This window comes from Physeter macrocephalus, chromosome 14 (genome assembly GCF_002837175.3).
Source record: "Physeter macrocephalus isolate SW-GA chromosome 14, ASM283717v5, whole genome shotgun sequence".
Classification (NCBI taxonomy): Eukaryota; Metazoa; Chordata; class Mammalia; order Artiodactyla; family Physeteridae; genus Physeter; species Physeter macrocephalus.
In genome coordinates, this window is record NC_041227.1 from 17,412,437 (window position 1) to 17,432,345 (window position 19,909).

Genomic DNA, 19,909 nt, shown 5'->3' on the forward strand with positions numbered 1-19,909 from the left:
TTGGTCATGATTTTTTCTAGGGAAGTGGAAGTTTAAATCTGATAATCTAGAAACCCATCTTTTATAATAGATTTTAATTGAATATTTTCCTTCTGACCCAGCAGGAGAAATACATAATCCAAATAGCTGTCATTTTATTTTATTTCCGAAGTTCTTTTTCCTCCTGAAAAAAAATTTATTTTTCAACTTTAAAGTCCTTAGGAATTATTTTTTTGGCATAATTTATCCACTCTGCCCCAAGTGGTTTTGAAATGTTCATAATTCCTCTCAGATGATCTTTTCTGGCTTTTAAAGACAAAGAAAATATCTATAGTTTCACTTTGAAGCTCTTGAGAAAAAATTCCTGGGAGCTTACGATGTGGTAAAGGAATTTAAAATAAAAAAGATACATTCAGATTTGGAAACAGGGCTATCAGTTGGACCCACTGATTACCTGCAGGATGAGAAGGATCATTTACTACAACTTCCCACGCCTTCATGGGATCTCAGCGTTGTCCATCACCCATCTCCGCTGCAGGTGTGTTGAAGAAATCCCCTTCCTCCTGCACGTTTCATGAGCACCCTGCTTCCAAAGGTTTGTAAAACTCTTTTGGTAGGTATATCATGCTATGCCAAAAACAGAACTGAGAGCCTCTGACAGCCTTTCCTTTCCTCACAAAACTTCTCTATCACCAGACCCCAAAGGTGTACAGAAAAACCCCAAACTTTCTGCTACCAGCCAGGGTTCTTGGCCTTCCCCAATCAATAGAAATCGACTAGAGGCCAGACAAGAAATTCACGCAAGGCTTTGTTGGGGCCCCTGCCTCCGCAGAGGGGAGAGCAAGCAACACTGTTCCCTTGCCTGTTCTCCTCCTGAGGGGAGGCGAGCTTATTTCTTATATGGGGTGAAGGTAGGGGTGTGTCCAGGGGTCAGGCCAGAGGGGTGGCTTAGGTGTTTTGCCCACCCCTTAGAGGGTGTGCAGGGGGCATGCGCAGTGCCCTGTTTTTGCTTCTGACATGCTGTTTTTGCTCCCGGGCTCTTCAAAATTGGCAGTTGGGGTTTTTGGTCTCTTTGTATATTTTAGGTCCAGAATTTGCCCCAACTGCTCATGCGCGCAGTTATTTTTAGTCCCGTACAGCTTCTTTGTATTTTGTTGCTGGAGGAGAGGTGTGTCCAGGTGCAAGCACTGCAGCAAAGGGGGCCACGTCCCAGCAAAGGGTCCCAGGTCCCAGCCTGTCTCATTTCCATACCACTCAGTATCCACACATTCAGATGTCCTCTCATAGACCTAGTAGTGCATTTTAGTCAAGTCAATTCCATTTGGTTGCTTTTTCTTTTTCTGATATATTTTTATAACGCTGCACAAGATGATTGATCCCAGTCATCTCTTCAACAGCCATGAAACCCGAGAACCTCTCTTTTTTTTTTTTTTTGAGAACCTCTCTTTAATTAAACCTCCTGGATTAGGACCGCCCTCCTTCCCAACTCCAAAAGTGCTACCACAGCAGAGCTCAAGGTCAGTCAGCAGCCAGGCCTGGCCAAGACGGCTGGCTCCCTGCGGGCTGGACAGTAGGGACCCGCAGCAGAGACAGCCTTGGGTGAGAATCAGGTCTGCTTGGTTCCCGGAGAGGGCTTGGATCCACCAGAGAGCCGGGGCCGGCAGCTTTGGGTGCTCCTGGGAGGATCTGCGGAATCCCTCCCTGTCCTTGGGGACACAGAGCACTCCCTCCTGGGGCACCACAAGGCACAGCCAGCCTATCTGTTGGACCTGAGCCCTGGGGGTGATTAGAGCTGCAACAAGGCAAGGGGATAGACTTCCCTCTTGGTACTGCATTTGCAGCATCCTGTATGTTTTGGTATGTTGTGTTTTCATTTTTGTTTGTCTCAAGATATTTTTTAAAATTCCCTTTTGATTTCCTGTTTGACCCAATAGTTGTTCAAGAGTGTGTTGTTTAGTTACCACGTATTAGTGAATTTTGTTTTCTTACTGTTACTGATTTTTAGTTTCATTCCATTATGGTCAGAAAAGATGCTTGGGATCATTTCAGATGAATGGATAAAGAAAATGCGGTTTGTTCATACCATGGAATATTATTCAGCCTTTAAAAAGAAGGAAATCCTGCCATTTGAGACTTGGCTGAACCTGGTGGGTATTATGCTAAGTGACACGAGCCAGACAGAGAAGGACAAATACAGTATGATCTCACTTATATGTGGAATCTAAAAATGTTGAACTCAGTAAAGCAGAGAATAGAATGGTGGTTGCCATGGGCTGGGGGGCAGGGGGGAGATGTTGATGGAGGGGATGCAAAGTTTCAGTTATACAGGATGAATCAGTTCTGGAGATCGAATGACAGTGTATGACTATAATGAATAATACTGTATTATGTGCTTGAAATTCACTAAGAGAGTTGCTCTTAAGTGTTCTCACCACCACCAAAAAAACTGAGGTGATGGATGTATTAATTAGCTTGATTGTGGTAATCATTTTACAGTGTATACATACTTCAAAATGTCACGCTGTATACCTTAAGTATATACAGTTTCTATCTGTCAATTATATCTCAGTAAAGCTGGGGAAAATGTGGAACTTAATAAAATTTATATTGAAGTTTGGGGAAAAAAACAAAGACAAAGGGAAAATAGGCACCCAAAGGAAACCAACAGCCAGGAGTAAGAGCCTGCAATTTGCTCAGAATCACAGGATTCTGCACAACAACATGAAAAAGAAAAAACAATAATAGCGTTTAAAAAAATCAGATGTGAAAGAAAATACTTTCTTGAAGTAGGAAACATGATTTTAAATTTAAAACGAGTTGGAGGAGAGGATGAAGACCTGGGAAACCAAATGGAAGAGAGAATGCAAAACACAAAGCAAAAATAGCAAACAGAAATCATGCAGGGAAAACCCAGAGCCTAGGAGGAGAGAGACCCAGGAGACATCATATGGGAATAATACAAAGCCTAGAAGGAAAAAAGCAACACATGGAGGAGAAACCATAATTTTAAAACGAGAAAGAAATTTTTCCGTGGTTTGAAGACAGACTTGGGTTTGAAAGGGCTCGTGGAGTTCCAGGCAGGAATGATGGAAAAAATCAGACATCTAGGCATAGCCTGGGAAGATTCCTGAATTCCATGATTAAAGGGAAAACTCTTATGAGCTTCCTGAATGAGAGAACAAGTTAAGAGAATCAGCCTGAAACCACACATTTTTAAAGTTAGAAAAGAGAAAAGCATCCTGTGCCAGCCAAGGTGCCCTTTACATACCTGAGATAGAAGAAGCTCAAAGGTCCAGAGACTCTCCCTGGACCCCGTGAAAATGCCTGACAAAGGAATCTAATCAGGTAATAAAGGAGTCAGTTTGGAGACGAGGAAAAGTCAGTTTGGAAAAGAGGAAGCCATCCATGGTAGCTGAGATCCTACCAATTTATGTATAGTTAGCTCCAAATGGATAATGACAGATGAGATGGAATTTGTAATATAAGCACTAAATAAGTTAAAAAACAAAACAAAACAAAACAAAACAAAACAGAAGAGAGATGCATTAAGACCCATTGCTAACCTACAACTGAAAGTGCTGAATTATCTTGACAAAAGGTAGGAGTTGAGGAGGGGGGAAAAGGGCCAGCAAAAGCATTTAAAATATTTCTTATTGGGTGGGGGAGAAGGAAGAAGGAAAAAAGAGACCCTGGGTGGGAGGGATTGATTGGTACTTTGTTGACATATAATAGAAAGTGTTTTTTTTTGTTGGTTGGTTGGTTTGTATTTTATGAAAACCAGAAAAGAAAAGGTCAGGACCGTGGAAGGCAACATACAGTAAAGCTTCCAAAATGAGAAAGCAAAAGAGGAAAGACCAGCATCCATTGTCAATTGTTCCATCTGTTCCTTTTTTTTTAATTAAAAAAAATATTTTATTATGGAAACTTCTAAACACACTATAAGAGAGAGAATAAGACAAGGACTCTCCATGGACCCACTCCAGGGTTCAATACTCATTTTTTTTTAAGCTGGGGAAATTTGATTATCACAAACCCTGTACCATTTCAGTTTTTAATTTTCCCAGCAGTTTATTTAGAATTTGCACACTTTTGTAGAAACTGGCACTTCTCACTGATCAAAAGATTTCTTCTCCTTTAGTTCTTATTCTGATCTCCAAGAACTCCAAAAATACACCGTCAGAAAAAGACAAGGCATGGTCTTTTCCTGGTAAACATTTTAGCTTCTTCAAGATTGACTTTTTTATGGCAGAAAACTGGCAAACACAAAATGCTAAATCTTTCTGATTTCCAAGATTTAAAAATCCTGAAGTTTGCACGAAACTTGTGGATTTTTTTGACAGGCTATATTAACCAGCGTTTACCTTCACTAAGTAAGTGACACTTGGCTTGGAATGGTATCAATCACTCGATTTTGGTGCTAGGTGTTAATGATTCTGGAAAACTCTGTACCATCACTTAACTCCCTGGATAGCCTCTAGGTCCTTGGTGGAAAATGACAACAGACTGCACTTAAAATAATCACAATTACCAAGAAAGAAACCACAGCCAACGTTGGTTAAGATGTCAAAAACTGAAGAAGAATGAAAAATGTTTGCAAGCACAGAGATAGACAGGCCAGGCAGTGGGTAGGCTGATGACACCAGCCAGGTAGGAAGGGCCACGGAAATGCCAGCACCAGTTGAGTTGTTCCCAAACATTCATATTTTCCTTTGTTTTTTCTTTTCTTTCAAGTTGAAAACCTGTGGGTTTTTTTGTTTTTTTTTACATTGCCACAAAACATATAGCAAAGCCGTGTTTAACAATTTACACACCTGGTTTCAGGTAATTTTTGAAGGCGCTGTCATGTTTCTGCTGATTCTAAATTTGTTTTCCTCTGGGAACCTGGGTGAGGGAGCACCCAACCTTTAGGCCCTCAGGTCCCCCCTCCCCAGATCTGCACACACAGCCCGGGATAAGCCCTATAAGCCTCGGTTTGGGCCCCGCCCTCCAGCTGTGGAGGGCTGTGGTTGGTGGAAAGTCACTGGGGCCTGGCGGCCACTGCACACCCTGTGATCCAGACTCTCCAGGGCCCTTTGCTTGCCACCCTTCCTCAAACCTGCACTTCTCGTTGGCCTTGCCTAAACGTCCCTCCATCCTCACCCCAAATCCAGGGGGAGAACCTCACCTGCCATGTAGCACAAGGAGCCCCTCCGCCTCTCCCCGTTGCACCTGCAGGTGCCCTGCTTCCCGCACCCTCCTGGTCCTCCTCTTCCATCCTCTTCCCTTGGCTGGGCCCTGTCCCTTTGGGGGCCTTGCTTCCCTTTCTCTGGACCTCCAACCTCTCCCTCTCCCTGGCTCCTTCCCCTCACCTAGAAACACGCCTAGCTCCTGCTCAGAACCCCCAGCCGCCTCTGGACCTTCTCTGGACTCATTCGTTCATCTGCCTTTGTCTCCCGCACCCTCCTTCCCCCACAGGCACCGTCTCCACTCCTCACCCCTTCATCCTGTTTCAGCCCAGCTTGGTCCAGGCCAAGGGCCCCACTGCCCTCTCATTTGGTCAGGAAATCCAAGCCCTTGCCTGTTGCTATTCTGAGTCTCCTTCTGAGAATGTCTCCCCTCCTGGTCTCAGCTGGCATCTCTCCCCACTTCCAAGTTCCTTCTCCTCCTCTGACCTCATCTTTCTTATCTCCTTCACTGACTCTTGTTCCTCGGTTTTTACCTTAAACGTCCCAGCTTTCTTTTCACACCACACAGACTCCTTTGGAGAGGGATCTCTTCATTCCCATGGTCTTAACTTTTGCCAATAGTTAACTTCTCTCCGATTTCGGACAAACCAGATCAGGCAGGTTATGAACCTTCAATTTGTTTTTGTTATGAAAACTTTTTCATGGCGGGGCGGGGGGCGTCTTCATTTCCCCCTGTATTAGGAGCCATCAGCCCCTTCCGGGGAGGGTGCCCCTCCCCAGGACAGAGTGTAGGCATCTCCTACCTCCTCCTGGGAATGCCACCCGCCTGGACCTTGGGTGTCTAAAGTCAGAGCCCTCTAAGTGGGGGAAACCACTTTTTCTGTTGCTGACAATTTGGGTTCTGGATACGATGGGCAATCATGGCTCTTCCTTATTATGGGAAAAGGAGAAGGAAGTTTGGGGAGGAGAGAGGGAGGGAGAGACTCGGGGGGAGAGGGGGGAGAGGGGAAAGGATGGGGACACAGCGACCCGAAGCAGAAAGGGTGGGTGGTGGTAGAGCAGTTGCCTGGGAGGTGCCAGCTCAGTGGAACAAAGGGCAGCTCGGGGCCTCAGCCAGCTGCCCAGGTAGAAAGAACCCTCACGACCTCTGACCTGGTGCCCTCCCCCCCAATATCCGGGAGGAGTGAGGTCCCCAGGACCACTGACTGGCCACCATCCGTGTGGTATGGTGTGTATGGGGGGGCTCTGATCTTTCCCTAGGGGCACACAGCCCCCCACCTCAGCTGGGAAGGAGCAACGGACAAACAGGACACCCAACTCCTCCAGGGCACCTGCAGGCACCTCCAAGTCAATGTGCCTGCCCTCCACACTTTTGTCTCCTCTCTTTCCTTGTCACAGCAAAAAAGACCCCCAAGCTGGAAAACTGGAGTCCTCCTGGAGCCCCTCAAAAGCCACTGAGGCTCCCTGTTCTGCTCCTAATCCTCCCGGACGCTTTCCACTCCCTTCCATCCTTTTCTTTTTTTTTTTTTAATTTATTTTTGTTTGCGTTGGGTCTTCGTTGCTGCGCGCGGGCTTTCCCTAGTTGTGGCGAGCGGGGGCGACTCTTCATTGAGGTGCGCGGGCTTCTCATTGCGGTGGCTTCTCTTGTTACAGAGCATGGGCTTTAGGCACGCGGGCTCAGCAGTTGTGGCTCACGGGCTCAGTAGTTGAGGCTCGCGGGCTTAGTTGCTCCGCGGCATGTGGGATCTTCCCGGACCAGGGATTGAACCCGTGTCCCCTGCATTGGCAGGCGGATTCTTAACCACTGCGCCACCAGGGAGGTCCCTCCCTTCCACCCTTGACTGCATGCAGCAGTCCCGGCCTGCGCCCTTGGTGCCGGCACCGCCTGCTGCCCTGTCCCCCTCCCATAACCCACCCGGGGACTCCATGGCCGGTAGCTGAGGGGGACAGAGGGAGGCGTGGGAGGAGGAGGTGTGAGGGAAGGGGCCTGCAATTGCAGACGCACTCAGTAGTGGTTGGACCACATGGGCAGTGATGAGACACAGCAGGGGAGGAGGGTGCCCTGATCCCAGCACAGCCCCCGGGCGGGGGAGGGGAGGGAGGGATAAAGTCCCACCGTGGGAGCCTCCTGCCTGGCCTTTCCCAAAGGAACTGGGGCTGCCGGCCAACATCAGTGCAGCCAGGAATGTGGGAGCCCCTGGCTGCGGATGCTCAACCTGGGGAAGGCCCCATTGGTCACATGGTGGGTGGCAAGAGCAGGTGTGTGGGCCGCTCTGGCTGGCGGTCAGAGAGGTCAGACCCTGGCTGGAAGCCCTTTGAATAGTGCCAGATGTACTGTCTAGCACTAAGTGTGAAACAGGCAGGGAGACAGAGCCTGGGACCTTGCAGGGGTGCTGACCCATGACTCTGACCTTGGCCCTGACCCAGCTCTCCAGCCAGCTCTCGGAAGCCTGGTAACTCTCCCTCCAAATGCCTGTCCTCTCTTATCCTCAGCATCTCTTGCCTGGACCACCAGCTTCCCCATTGTACCCTCCTCATGGCTACAGGGGGACCCACAGTTCATCCACTCAGCAAACACAGGCAGGAGGTGGTGCCTGCATCATGGACTATCTCTTGGGAGGGCAGCTCGACACAGAAAGACAATGACCGTGGCACACGGGAAGTGGCAGGTGAGTTGGATTCACAGGGTGAAGACCAAGCATCTCCGTGCACCACCCCCAAGTCCTCAGCCTGAAAACGGCCCTCCCCATACCAGAAACATCCCCTCCAGAGAGCCCCACTCTCACTGGAGCTCACACCCCACCAGGGATTCTCTTGCCCCTCCCCCTCCCCAGGTCCCTCTCCTGACCTCCCCGCCAACCCCAGGCTTCTCCCGACTCTTGGCCACCTCTGCCTCTCAGTCCCCGGTGCCTTGAGGACAGAGCCTGGGGCCCACCTGTCTGTGCTTGCAGCAGGGAGCTGGTGTGCAGCAGAGGTCCCCAAGCATTAGGAATTAAGGCAGAGCAGGTCTGAGATCAGGGCAGTGTCTGGGTAGAGGTCAGGTTCTGCCTACCCAAGCGAGAGTTTTCCATGGCAACGACCACCCCTTCCTCCCCGGCCTGGCTCAACTGCTCTGCACCCGCCCATCCCATGCCTGCCTCCTCTGTAAGCAGTGGTAATCCCGTGTGGTTTTTACTCTGGTGTCCATGAATAGGAGAGAGAGGAAAGCAGGCGAGTCTTCCCAGGGCCTTGCATCCACCCCTCCAGCGGGAGCAGCTCCCAGGCCGCCTGCTGGAAGCAGGCCAGCTTGCCATCCACTCCCATCAGCGCCCGCCTTCACCAAGCCCTCCCGCTCAGGACGGCCTGGCTGTGGCTGCCCTGTGGCTGCACGGGGAATGCAGACCCCTGCCCGGTACAGCTCATGACATCCTCCTCTCTCCCCACACTTGACCACACGTGGTCACCCAGCCCCGCCCTAATGTGCTGTCTGACGTTTGGTCTGCCTGGCACCTTCCAGAATCCTCCCCACACCCACAGACTGCTACCAAGGGCTGTCAGCTCTCTGTCCTGAAAGCCTTTGGGATTCACCCCGTTCCCCGCCCAATCCCCGTCAGCCTGGTGGTTGAGTGTTGCAGGCGCTGCCTCCCTGGCACCCTGCCTGCTCAGAGCAATGGTAGCCAAGGGACATTTTTGGAGGCAGTTCTGTATGTGTCGTTCCCCTGCTGTACAGTCCAGACTCTTCGGGGGGGATTCAAGGCCCCCTTTTCTGGCGCCTGCCAGTCTCTCTTGGGGCCAGGCGCCCCACTGGAGCTCTGCCGGGCTTCCCAAACCCACAGGCTGTCTCCTGCCCCCAGGCCTTGCACATGCTGCGCCCGCCACCTGGATGCTTTCTCCCCACAGTTGCTCTCTAGTGGTGGCTGTCTGTGGAGATGTCTCTGATCCTTTCTCCCAACTCTGGTCACTTCTTCCTCTGTGATCCCATACCTCCCTGTGGTACTTGACATAATGAGTATCACATTCATTATCCCTCTCTGACTGCAGGGCTGTCTCCCTGTCTTGGGTTGGGTTTCCCAGAAGCACAGCTGGAAATAGGGATTCAGGAACATGAGATTTATGAAGGGAGGCCTCCCAGGAGAAATGCATATGGGAGGGAGGGAGGGAGGGGGGGAAGCAGGAGAGGGAAGGGGCAGAGCAAGAATGGGATCCCAGGTGGAGTCTAGATGTGGCCTGATTGGGGGGCAGGGGTGCTCTGGGATATAACCACACGGCTGGACTGTCCCCTTGAGGTGAGGAGGCCAGCCCGTCATATCCCTGTATCCGCCAGTCACGGGCTGTGGGATGGGAGGGTTGGGAACTTCCCAGGGGAGGTGGCTCTCATTAGCCAATAGCAATCCGCAGGAGGGGCAGCTGTGGGCATTAGGCATTAGCAGTGGGGGTGGGGGGTGGGGATTGTGAGTGCTATGGCCAGGGACAGGGGGTCTGGCAGGGTACCACCAGCATCCACCACACCCCCTGTCAAGTGGGACCTCTGACAGATTCTGAATGAACGAGGAGTATGTGGATTCTTGACCCATCCAACCCTTGACCTTCCCCAAGCCCCCAGCTGCGATGTTGTCCTTGGAGGTCCTGCATTTCAGTGAGTGAAAGGTGTCTCTTATGTGCCTGGCTGTGCAGATGGGACCTTTAGCCAATGTTCTCAATTAGTCCTCGCAGTTGACCATTTTACAGATGAGAAGACAGAGGCTCAGAGGGGTGAAGTGCCTCCATGAAGGTCATGGGACTTGTGACTGGAGGTCTGATTGACTCCCCGTCTTGTTCCTTCCATCAGTGTGTGAAAGGCCTCAGAGCTGAGCCCCTCCTGCCCACCATAAGAGACTAGTCCCGGGTCATCTCTCAGCCCCACAGCCTGGCTCAGCTAAACCCAGGATCCCCAAGGGCCACATCTGGCATTTGCAATGGTGGGGAGGCCCACACATGTATTTTGCATATTATTTGCATAATGATCACATCTGGTTTGCATGTGTCCATGCTGAGGACCCGTCAGCGCTGCACAATTTTTAAGTTGCTTCTAAGCAACTCTCATAAGTCCATCACCCGGGCTTTACTGAGTCCAATTTCCCTGATTTCTGGACTCTCTCTCAGGCCCTCACCTTGGGGCTGCATAACGACCCACTCCAGGTCCCAGAGAGGCCATGCTTCTGCCCAGCTGGAAGGGGCCACTCCAAACCCCTGCTCTGAAACGCATGTGGATTTGACAGTAACCTCTTTTGAAGGTGTGGGTGTAATCAAAATGCCAGCTGGCCTTTGAGCACGCTAACGTTTATGTTGAGGAGAGAGTGGGCCCGGGTACAGCCTTGCTACACAGCACTTCCAAAGGTGCCTCACGTGCAGGAAGGCTGAGCTGCACAGGTGGCTCGGGGAAGGGGGAGGTGTGCTTCTCCCAGTGGCAGGGGCTCATCTGCGATGGGAAGGGCTTGTGTCAGAAAGTCAGCAGTTTCAGTGCTATTTCTGTCTCTTTCAGGGGAGCTACATTCCAGAAAATTTTGTGAGGCTCTCAATGATCTTATGCGGTGGGGCCTCAATGAAAAAGGAGGGCACATCCTAGAGCGGGTGGATGGATCCCGGAGAGGGGAGAGGAACCGCCTCGGATTCTGAGAAGTGCGTGGAGGCAGGCAATGCGATGCCAGGCTCCACAGGAGCTATGTGTGAACTCACCATCTGTCTCACTGCAGCTTCCTGGGATCCAGTCTCTCGTCTTCTCTGCTCTTAGGACACAGTTCTTCCTCTGCCCCAGGGAGCCTGTGGAAGAAGGAAGGAAGCTCCAGAGTCTGGCAGAGGTGCCCACTTGTGATTGCGCCTCTGAACCCTAAATGCAAGACTACACTCATTCCTGTCCAGGTTTATCTTGTCATCCTGATGGCATCCTCCATTTTTTCCTGAAGAGAGAGGTGGCACATCTGTCACCAGTGGCTAATGAAAGTTGGGAAAATCTGCTTCTGCACGTGTCTGGAAGTGGACTGGGGTAGACAGGATGTGTCTGGATACGACTGTGCACGTCCCTGGGAACAGAAAGCCTGATCCTGTGTGTGGCCCCTCAGCCCACCTCCATCCAGGTGCGGAAACTCCAGCCCGAGTTGGGGGAGGACACGACCATCTGTCTTCCTTCCTTGCCTCTAGCCTCCCTAGGTTTCCTCTCTGGCAGATGCAAAGTGGCCTCATCGTCTGCGGGGGGGACCCCAGCCGCTGGCTGGATACAGCCAAGACCCCGAGCATCTCCTCCACCCATGTCCTCCTCCCCTACCAGGATGTGGCCCCAGTGCTGGCTCCCGAAACTGTTCCAATTAGAGAGGGAGCATGGTGTTTGATGTCAACCACCTGGGGAAGGGGGAAGCGGGGGGTCCATCTGTCCTTTCGGCCCTTTGTTATGTGGGCTTTTCCAAGTTCAGACAAGGCCCAGCCTCCTCCCTCTGAGTTGTGGGTCCCACATCTGGGTTGAGGAAGGGAGTGAGAGGAAGGGGTGGGACCCCTTGGCAAAGGATCAGAGCTCTGGGGCAGGGAGGTGGGGAGTTTTTTCAGACCCAGATGGGCAGTGCTGCCAGGCAGTCAGAACTCAGCCTAGGGGGAAGAGCCAGGCTCCGCTCATCTTCCATTCAGATGTCTCTCACTTTCTGAGAAGTAGAAATTCAGTGGCTACAAGATCAAGATCATGTTATGGATACTGTGTATCTTGCCCAGCGAGATGGACATCTTTGTTAAAGTCTGGAGCACATTGGGTGGATTTGTGGCGGAGGATGAAGGCTGTCTTAGGCATCATTTGCTGGGATCAGAAACCCACTGGAGCTGGCTCAAGTGAAGTGGGTTACTGGAAGCAGACAGAGGAAGCCAGTCACCAAATGGCAACTCACCGTACTTCTCCCTGAGTACATAGCCCCTCCACTCTGCCCCATTCTCCTCCTGCAAGCTCTCTTCCTCAGCTTCCCCATAACTCCCGCAGAGCTATGGCTACAGGGTGCCCTGGCCTGTCCTCTCACTACCCCTCAGGGACCCTGTAGTGGGTTGAATGGCGTTCCCGCAAAATTCATGTCCACCTAGAACCTTAGAATAGGACCTTATTTGGAAATAGGGTCTCTGAAGATGTAATTACTTAAGATGAGGTCAGACTGGATTAGACTGGGACCTAAATTCAATGACAGGTGACCTCGTAGGAGGAGAGGACCCAGAGACACAGAGAGACAAGCGCCTTGTGAAGAAGGCCATGTAGAGACAAGAGAGAAGGCCACGTAAAGACAGAAACAGACATTGGGAGATGCAGCTACAAGCCAGAGTGCCAAGGATGCCAGAAGCCACCAGAAGCTGCAAGAGGCCAGGAAGGAATCTTCCCTGTGGCCCTGCTGACACCTTGATTTCAGACTTCTAGCCTCTAGGATTGTGGAAGAATAAATTTCTGTTGTTTGAAGCCACTATATTTGTAGTAATTTGTTACAGCAGCCCTAGGAAACAAATAGAGTCTCCACCTGGAAGCGGGATCGCCCTCAGCCTCTGCATTTCAATTTCAAAGCCCAGGAGAGAGAACAATTGGCCTGCTTGGCTCAGGTGTGTGCTGGCTCCACCCCTGCTCCAAGACCCGCAAGCCAGCATGGCTGGGAGAGGGCAGGGGTGCAGATGTGGGCTTCAGACCTGCCCTAGTCCAGCACCCCTGATAGCATCGCTTTCCCCAAAGGGTGTGAATTCACATCTCAAAGTCCGGTTGGAGAGAGGCCTCACCAGGTGTGCCTCAGAGTTCTGTGCCTTCTGCACACCTATCTTTACCTGGGGAAAGACACAGGTGGCTGTGATCACCTGTGTGGATGAGATCAAGCCAGGAAGAAGCGGCAATCTGTTGGAGGACAGAAGCAGGATTCAAAAGGCTTTTTGCAGCTTAGAAAGCCAACAAGATGACATTGAATGAGGAGGGCTGTAAAGGTCAACTCTTGGGTTCCAAGAGTCAGTTTCACAAGGGAAATATGGAGGAAGCCTGACTTAACAGCAACTCCTTGTGAGAAAGACATAAAGGTTTTCTTTGACCAGACACTGAAAATGGGCCAGTGCTGCAGTCCAGCCTGCTAAGAGCTTTAGTTGCACAAAGAGAAGCAGAGCACCTTTGGCTGGGCTGGAGGAGTGACGGTCGTTCAGGACTCGGTGCAGCCAGAGACCTGAGAGAGACAGAGATAAGATGCACTCCACCAGGAAACCAGAAGGACAGCCTGGCCACCAGACTGGGTTGCGGAGGGTTCGCGAGCAGAGAGGGGTTAAGTAGTCCGGGGAGGGGTAGGCAGAGTTATCAGATGTTCTGGGCACCTTGGGACAATGATGCTGCGGGGAGGCAGAGCTAGCCAACAGGGACGAAATGGGGCCTATTCCAAGGAAGCGGCTGCGAAGGTGTTGCTGGCACGTCCCCAAACACGGTCATCTCAGTTTCAGAGCCCTGGACCGCGGTCCCTGGGCGCACACAGGTGTTTGTTTTTTTTTTTTTTTTTTTTTTTGTTTTGTTTTGTTTTGTTTTTTTTGCGGTACGCGGGCCTCTCACTGTTGCGGCCTCTCCCGTTGCGGAGCACAGGCTCCGGACGCGCAGGCTCAGCGGCCATGGCTCACGGGCCCAGCCGCTCCGCGGCACGTGAGATCCTCCCAGACCGGGGCACGAACCCGTGTGCCCCGCATCGGCAGGCGGACTCTCAACCACTGCGCCACCAGGGAAGCCCTGCACACCGATTTTTAAGAGCAGTGTGTCCCGCGGGTGGGAGCTCTTAGACGGCCCCGCGTCCAGGCCGGCCCCAGGGTTCTGGCTCTGCTTCACGCCCGGGTGCACGCGGTAGACAGTGGCGGATGGGTGTGTTTGGGGGGCCTCCCGGAGCGCGACGGCCGGCGCCCCTGCCACCCCGGGGCTGATCTCTTCTTAACCTCTCGCTCGCGGGCGGCCCCTCGGGCGTCAGCTCGGAGCTGGGGCGGGGGGCCGGCGGCGGAGAGGGGGCCGGCGGAGGAGAGCGACGCGGCCCCAAGTTTATGCTAATCCGCGCAGAGCCCGCCTCCCGCCTCCCCTCGGCGGCCCCAGGCGCGAGCAGCGCCGGCCACTCGGCGGGACGCAGCCGCCGCGAAGCGCCAGGCGGCCGGGCCAGCGAGCTCCGGGGGCCGCGACTGGCGGCGGGACCCGGGCGGGCGAGCGGCGGGGCGGCGGGCGCACACCCGGCGGGGACCCGCGCGGGGCCAGGTGGAGACCCGGGGGCCGCGATGGGTCGCCGCCGCCTGCCGGTCTGGCTGTGCGCCGTCGCGGCGCTGCTCTCGGGGGCGCAGGCCAAGGGCACCCCGCTCCTCGCGCGGCCCGCGCCGCCCGGTGCCTCCCGCTACAGCCTCTACACGACGGGATGGCGCCCGCGGCTGCGCCCGGGGCCGCACAAGTAAGCGCGGGCCGCGCCGCGGGCGGGAAGCGGGAGGGATGGGCCCGGGCGGCGCTCCCACCTGCCCCGGGCGCGAGCGGGGGCCCCGGGCAGCCCAGGAGGAGCCCCCGCCCGGGCGGGCGCCCCACGCTCCGGGGGGCTGCGGGGCTGGCGAAGGAAAAGAAGCCGAGGGGGCCTGGCGCGGCGGCTGGGGTACTGGCAGTGCCCGCGGAAACCTTTCCAGCGAAGTAACATTTTCCAGCTGCGCTGTGTGCAGACTCCGGGCGCAGTGGACCAGGTGGAGGGAGAGGAGGGAGGGCGGGCGGTCCGCGACGCGGAGCACGCGGGGCCACCCCCATCCCATGCCAGGGCCTCTCATCTCTCCCCTGCCCCGCCAGGTAGGAGATTGAGGCCGTGCGCCCGGCGGCTCGACCCCTCCCGTGCTCAGCCTGGACCCCTGCGACCCTTTGGGAGGCCTAACGTGGCTGGGCCGCAGAGCTGGTGGGGGCTCCTGGGTCCTGGGTCCTGGGCCCGTGTTGTGGCTCCAGAGCCCAATAGTAGTCCACAGGTGGTCGGCTTATGCCAGGCAGCAGCCTCCCTAGCCCTTGTGTCCTCCCCTGCCTCAGCTTCTGGTCTTTAGTGGCTTCAGGTGAGTTAGGGCCTCTGCCTGGGGTGCTAGCTGAATGTGAACTCTAGCTGTTTGAGAGGTATTATAGGAGGAGTGTACCCAGCCCATGTCTGACACTCAGTAGGCCTGGGCACATCAGAGCAGGCTTCCTGGAGGAGGTGGTACAAAAAGTGATCTGAGAGGGAGGAACCAGAAGCAAAGGCAGGGGTGGGAAAACTACAGGGTGGGAAAGGCTAGTGGAAATTTAGCCTCAAGGTATTTCCCCAGGAGTCAGTCGGGAGGAAAGATGAGAAGTGTGGTCTCAAAGGCAGTATGTTGGGATCTCAGAAGCTTCAATGCCGAGATGAGGAGTTGAGAGCCAGTGAAGGAGTTGGAGGAGGGTGGGGAGTGTGGCAAGGCTCTTGAGGGGGATCCAGGGTGGGCCTCTTCCCCAGGCGGGGAGGCAGCTGCACTGGGCTCCTGGTTCAGTACAGCACTTAATTAGCCCAGTGACCAGCCCAGTGGCGAGGCTGGGATTGGAGAGACCAGCAGTGGGGCAGGACCCCAGGCCAAGGGCCCTGGATCCCAGGAACAAGAAGAAGGGACAGAGGAGAGGTGGGAGTCTGGTTTCCTCCCTAGGCCCACAGCTGGGGGAGGGGAGGAGTAGAAGCCTCAGTGGGCCTGGCACAGGCCAGATATTCCAAGGATGCCATTTCCCCCTGCAGGGCCCTCTGTGCCTACATTGTACACAGGAATGTGACCTGTGTCCTACAGGAGGGAGCGGATAACTACATAAAGGCTGAATACCGGCAGTGTGGATGGGGGCCCAAGTGCCCCGGGACAGTCACGTGAGTGCACCCCCATCCCACCGACTCAGGATCCCTGGGCATAAACCCCAGGCCTGCCTTCAACTGAGGGTAGCAGCCAGCTCCACAAGGGTTGTAACTCCTTGGACTCCAAAGAGCCTACCCCTGCCCCAACACAGGCCATTTGGAGGGGGCCGGGTGGGGGGAGCCAGGTCAGGCTTGGTTGGAGCCCCCAAAGGGACCCAGGGGAGGGCTCCCAGGGGAGAAGCAACTCAAGGCAAGGAAGAAGCAGCAGAGGCAAAGGGGGGTGGCTGGGGACAGGGGAGAGCAGAGAGTAACACCAGCAATGGTTGATCCCTGGGTGGACCCAGGGAGGGTTGTGGTGACCGTGGAGAGGGCAGGCCGAGGGTGAGAGGAGGGAAGCCAGATTTCTGGGGCTTCAGTCAGACAGGTGGGCTGTGAGGACGTGTTGCATGCAGGTGTGATGCACAGGTCTGTACTTGGAGACGTTCAAACATGTGTCTGAAAACAGACCTGTTTATTCCCATGTGTCAGTGGGTAAACAGGTACACGGCTGAACAGGGGAGAGAGTACACATGGTGAGCTCTGCCCTGCACCCCTGGGCCTTCCCCGCTGTGCTCAAAATCAGAGGTGCCATTCCGCCAGCTTCCAGGGCCAGAGCTGAATTCCCAGAGTAGGCCAAGAAGGAGGGGAAAGAACTAAGTGGCCCCCAGATAGGGAGTGGCCCCCAGGCAGTGTGAAGGGCTGCCTGCCCCAGCTCCAGTGCTGTACCCCTCATCCACCCAGAGGGAGGGGCTGGGGTTTTGTCAAAAGTTTTCAAGGTACCCCCAAAGCCAGAGTGGAATTTCTGATGGCAGTATGAGCCACAGGGTGTCCAAGTGGTCTTGGGAGTCTTGAGGCTAAATTCCCACTAGCCTTTCCCCAAGCAAACAAGATGGGGCAGGGCTTCTACCTGCCCCCTCCCCTAACGCATCTCTGAGCCTCTGCAAGGCCTGCTTCCACCCCACCGCCTGTCACCTTAAGCACAGAAGAAGGAAAAATGCTGGTGGTGTAGTGAAGCTGGGAGACATCTAGACCTTCTGCCAGTGTCTGGAGTGGCCCTGGACCCCAGCCAGGGGGCAAGGTCACTCGCCAGGAGGCAGGAGCCTCAGCCCACAGGTACAGAGCCCTGCCCTCTGCCTGCCCCTGGCCCAGGTACCGCACAGTGCTCAGACCCAAATACAAGGTGGGCTACAAGACAGTGACGGACCTCGCCTGGCGTTGCTGCCCCGGCCTCGCTGGAGAAGGCTGCCCCGAGCATCTCACGGACCACGCGGCCACCCCACCTCAGCCGGAGCCTGAGCCCCAGGTTCCCTCGGGGCAGGTGGGCCCAGGACCCAGGCCCCTTCCTTCTAGCAGAGCAGCCTCCAGTCCCCACGGTGAGTCTGCCCATGGAGACCCTCGCCAAGGTGATCAGTATCTGGGGATTGACACAAGCTGGCTGAGCCCGATCAGGGCTGGGGAGGGTGCATCTCGTGCTGGACGTGAGGGTGAGCCCCCAGAGCCCCCTCCCACAGCTGGGGGAACCATACCCAGCAAGGTTGGCTCAGACTAGAAAACCTCTCGGGTGGCCCGGCAACAGGACAAGCTCAGAGAGCCAGGCCAGTGATGACCCTGGGGTTCTCTCCTCCTCTTTCCCAGGAAGGAAAGGCCCAGGGCTGTTTGGTGAACGGCTGGAACGCCTGGAGGGTGATGTCCAGCGCCTGGCACAAGCCTATGGTACCCTCAGTGGCCTGGTAGCCAGCCACGAAGACCCCAACAGGGTGACTGGTGGCCCCAACGCTCCTGCTGCCCCTGTGGGCTTTGGGGTAATCCCCGAGGGGTTTGTGAACCCCAGAGACAGAGCTGGAGGACCACTCACTCCTCCTCTGGATGAGATCCTGAGCAAGGTGACAGAGGTGAGCAACACACTCCGGACCAAGGTGCAACTGCTGGACGAGGTGCATGGACTGGCCCTCGGCCACGAGGCTCACCTGCAGCGGCTGCGGGAGGCCCCCCCATCTCCGCTCACCTCCCTGGTGCTGCTGGACGAGTATGTGGACCGACGGCTGCACCGACTCTGGGGGAGCCTGCTGGATGGCTTCGAGCAGAAGCTGCAGGGTGTCCAGAATGCGTGCGACCTACGGGTGCAGGAGGTGCGGCAGCAGTTCGAGGAGGGCCAGGCGGCCAGCCGGAGGCTGCACCAGAGCCTGGATGGCCGGGAGCTGGCCCTGCGCCGGGAGCTCTCACAGCTGGGTACCCAGCTGCAGGGCTTGGGCGTGGCTGGCAGGGGCAGCTGCTGTGGCCAGCTGGCCTTGATCAGCACCCGCGTGGACAGCCTTGAGAGGAAGCTGCAGGCAGTGACCGAGGCCCAAAGGGGCCACAGCCCCCCCGATGGGAATGACCTCACGCGGCTCTCTGCTGCCATGCTCGAGGGGGGCGTGGATGGGCTGCTGGAGGGCTTGGAGACCGTCAACAGCACAGAGGGTGGAGCCAGGGGCTGCTGTCTGGGGACGGAGGAGGGGGGCTGGGGTGTGCGTGGCTCCCACACCACGCTGGAAGAGCGTGTGCAGAGGCTGGAGGAACGCCTGCTGACGCTGGCTGGGGAGCCGAGCCATGATAGCGCTCCTGCAGGCAGCTCGGCGCGGCCCCTCGTGCAGACGGAGCTGGCCGTGCTGGAACAACGGCTGGTTTCACTGGAGGCCTCGTGTACCCCTAGGACCACCTTAGCCATCCTGGACAATCTCGTGGCCGAAGTGAAGGCCTGGCAGAGCCAAAGCGAGGCCCTCCTACGCCAGGTGGCCAGCCATGCGGCCCTGCTTCAGCAGCTCAATGGCACTGTGGCTGAGGTCCAGGGACAGCTGGCAGAAGCAACGGGCAGCTCCCTCCAAGGCGAGATCACCCTGCTCAAGGTCAATCTGAACTCTGTGAGCAAGTCGCTCACGGGCCTCAGTGACTCTGTCAGCCAGTATTCTGATGCCCTCTTGGCTGCCAACACATCGCTGGATGAGCGGGAACGCAAGGTGGAGGCTGAGGTCCACGCCATCCAGGAGCAAGTCGGCAGCCAAGGCTCGTGGCTTCGGGCCGGCCACAGGCAGGTCCTGAGCCTGCGGGGGCAGCTGGAGCAACTCAAGGCCGGCGTGGCCAGTGTGGCTGGCGGGCTGAGCCGCTGCCAGGACACAGCCCAGGAACTGCAGCTCGCGGTGGGCCACTTCGACCAGAGGGTGGCGCAAGTGGAAGGTACCTGTGGGAGGCTGGGCCTGCTGGCTGCGGGCCTGGACAGCTTGGCGGCTGAGTCCCTTGGGCCCAGGGAGGGTCTGTGGGACCACGTGGACCAGCTGAACCGCACGCTGGCCCAGCACGCAAAGGACATCGCCCGCCTCCGGGATGACCTGCTGGACTGCCGGGCCCAGCTGGCCGAGCAGGTCCGGGCAGGGCAGGCCGACTAGGTGGGCTGGACAGGCCAACCCCCAGATCCCGCCAACCCTGGGGACCCTCCCCCAGAGCCCAGCCTTGCCTAGCAGTGCCTCCCAGCCTCCCCCGGCCAGCGCGGATGCCATTTCAGAGGGCCCTGAAGGAACAGTGTTGGTCCAGCTCCACCTGGCTGCCCAGGCAACGATATCCACGCTTGGTGCTGCACCAACTGGGTAATTCAGGATTGTGGTCAAGGCCAGTACATCATGCCTGAAGGCCGGGGTGGCCCCAAGAGACCGCACCATCCACGGTCTGCAAATTGCTCTTCTGCAGACACACCAGTTAGCATCTGTGCAGACCTTCAGGTCCCTTCTCCGACAGCAGTCTCTCCACATCTCCCTTTGCCCATGGACAACAGCTCCAGGCCCTTAGAGGCTTCTGGTCCCCCTGTCCCCTTGGCTTCTCAGCCACCTGGGCTTGGTTTCTTCAGGAAGGTAGTGCCCACTGGCA

General features: G+C 55.5%; 1 protein-coding gene across 1 annotated transcript; it reads left to right on the top strand.

Moving 5' to 3' along the window:
- Nucleotides 1-14,372: 14,372 nt before the first annotated feature.
- On the top strand, nucleotides 14,373-19,839 carry EMILIN3 (elastin microfibril interfacer 3). The gene is made up of 4 exons (XM_024128290.3): nucleotides 14,373-14,554; nucleotides 15,866-15,988; nucleotides 17,162-17,385; nucleotides 17,648-19,839. Exons 1-4 carry the CDS (start codon nucleotides 14,388-14,390, stop codon nucleotides 19,432-19,434), a joined length of 2,301 nt encoding a protein of 766 aa, XP_023984058.1. The 5' UTR covers nucleotides 14,373-14,387; the 3' UTR covers nucleotides 19,435-19,839.
- Nucleotides 19,840-19,909: the final 70 nt, after the last annotated feature.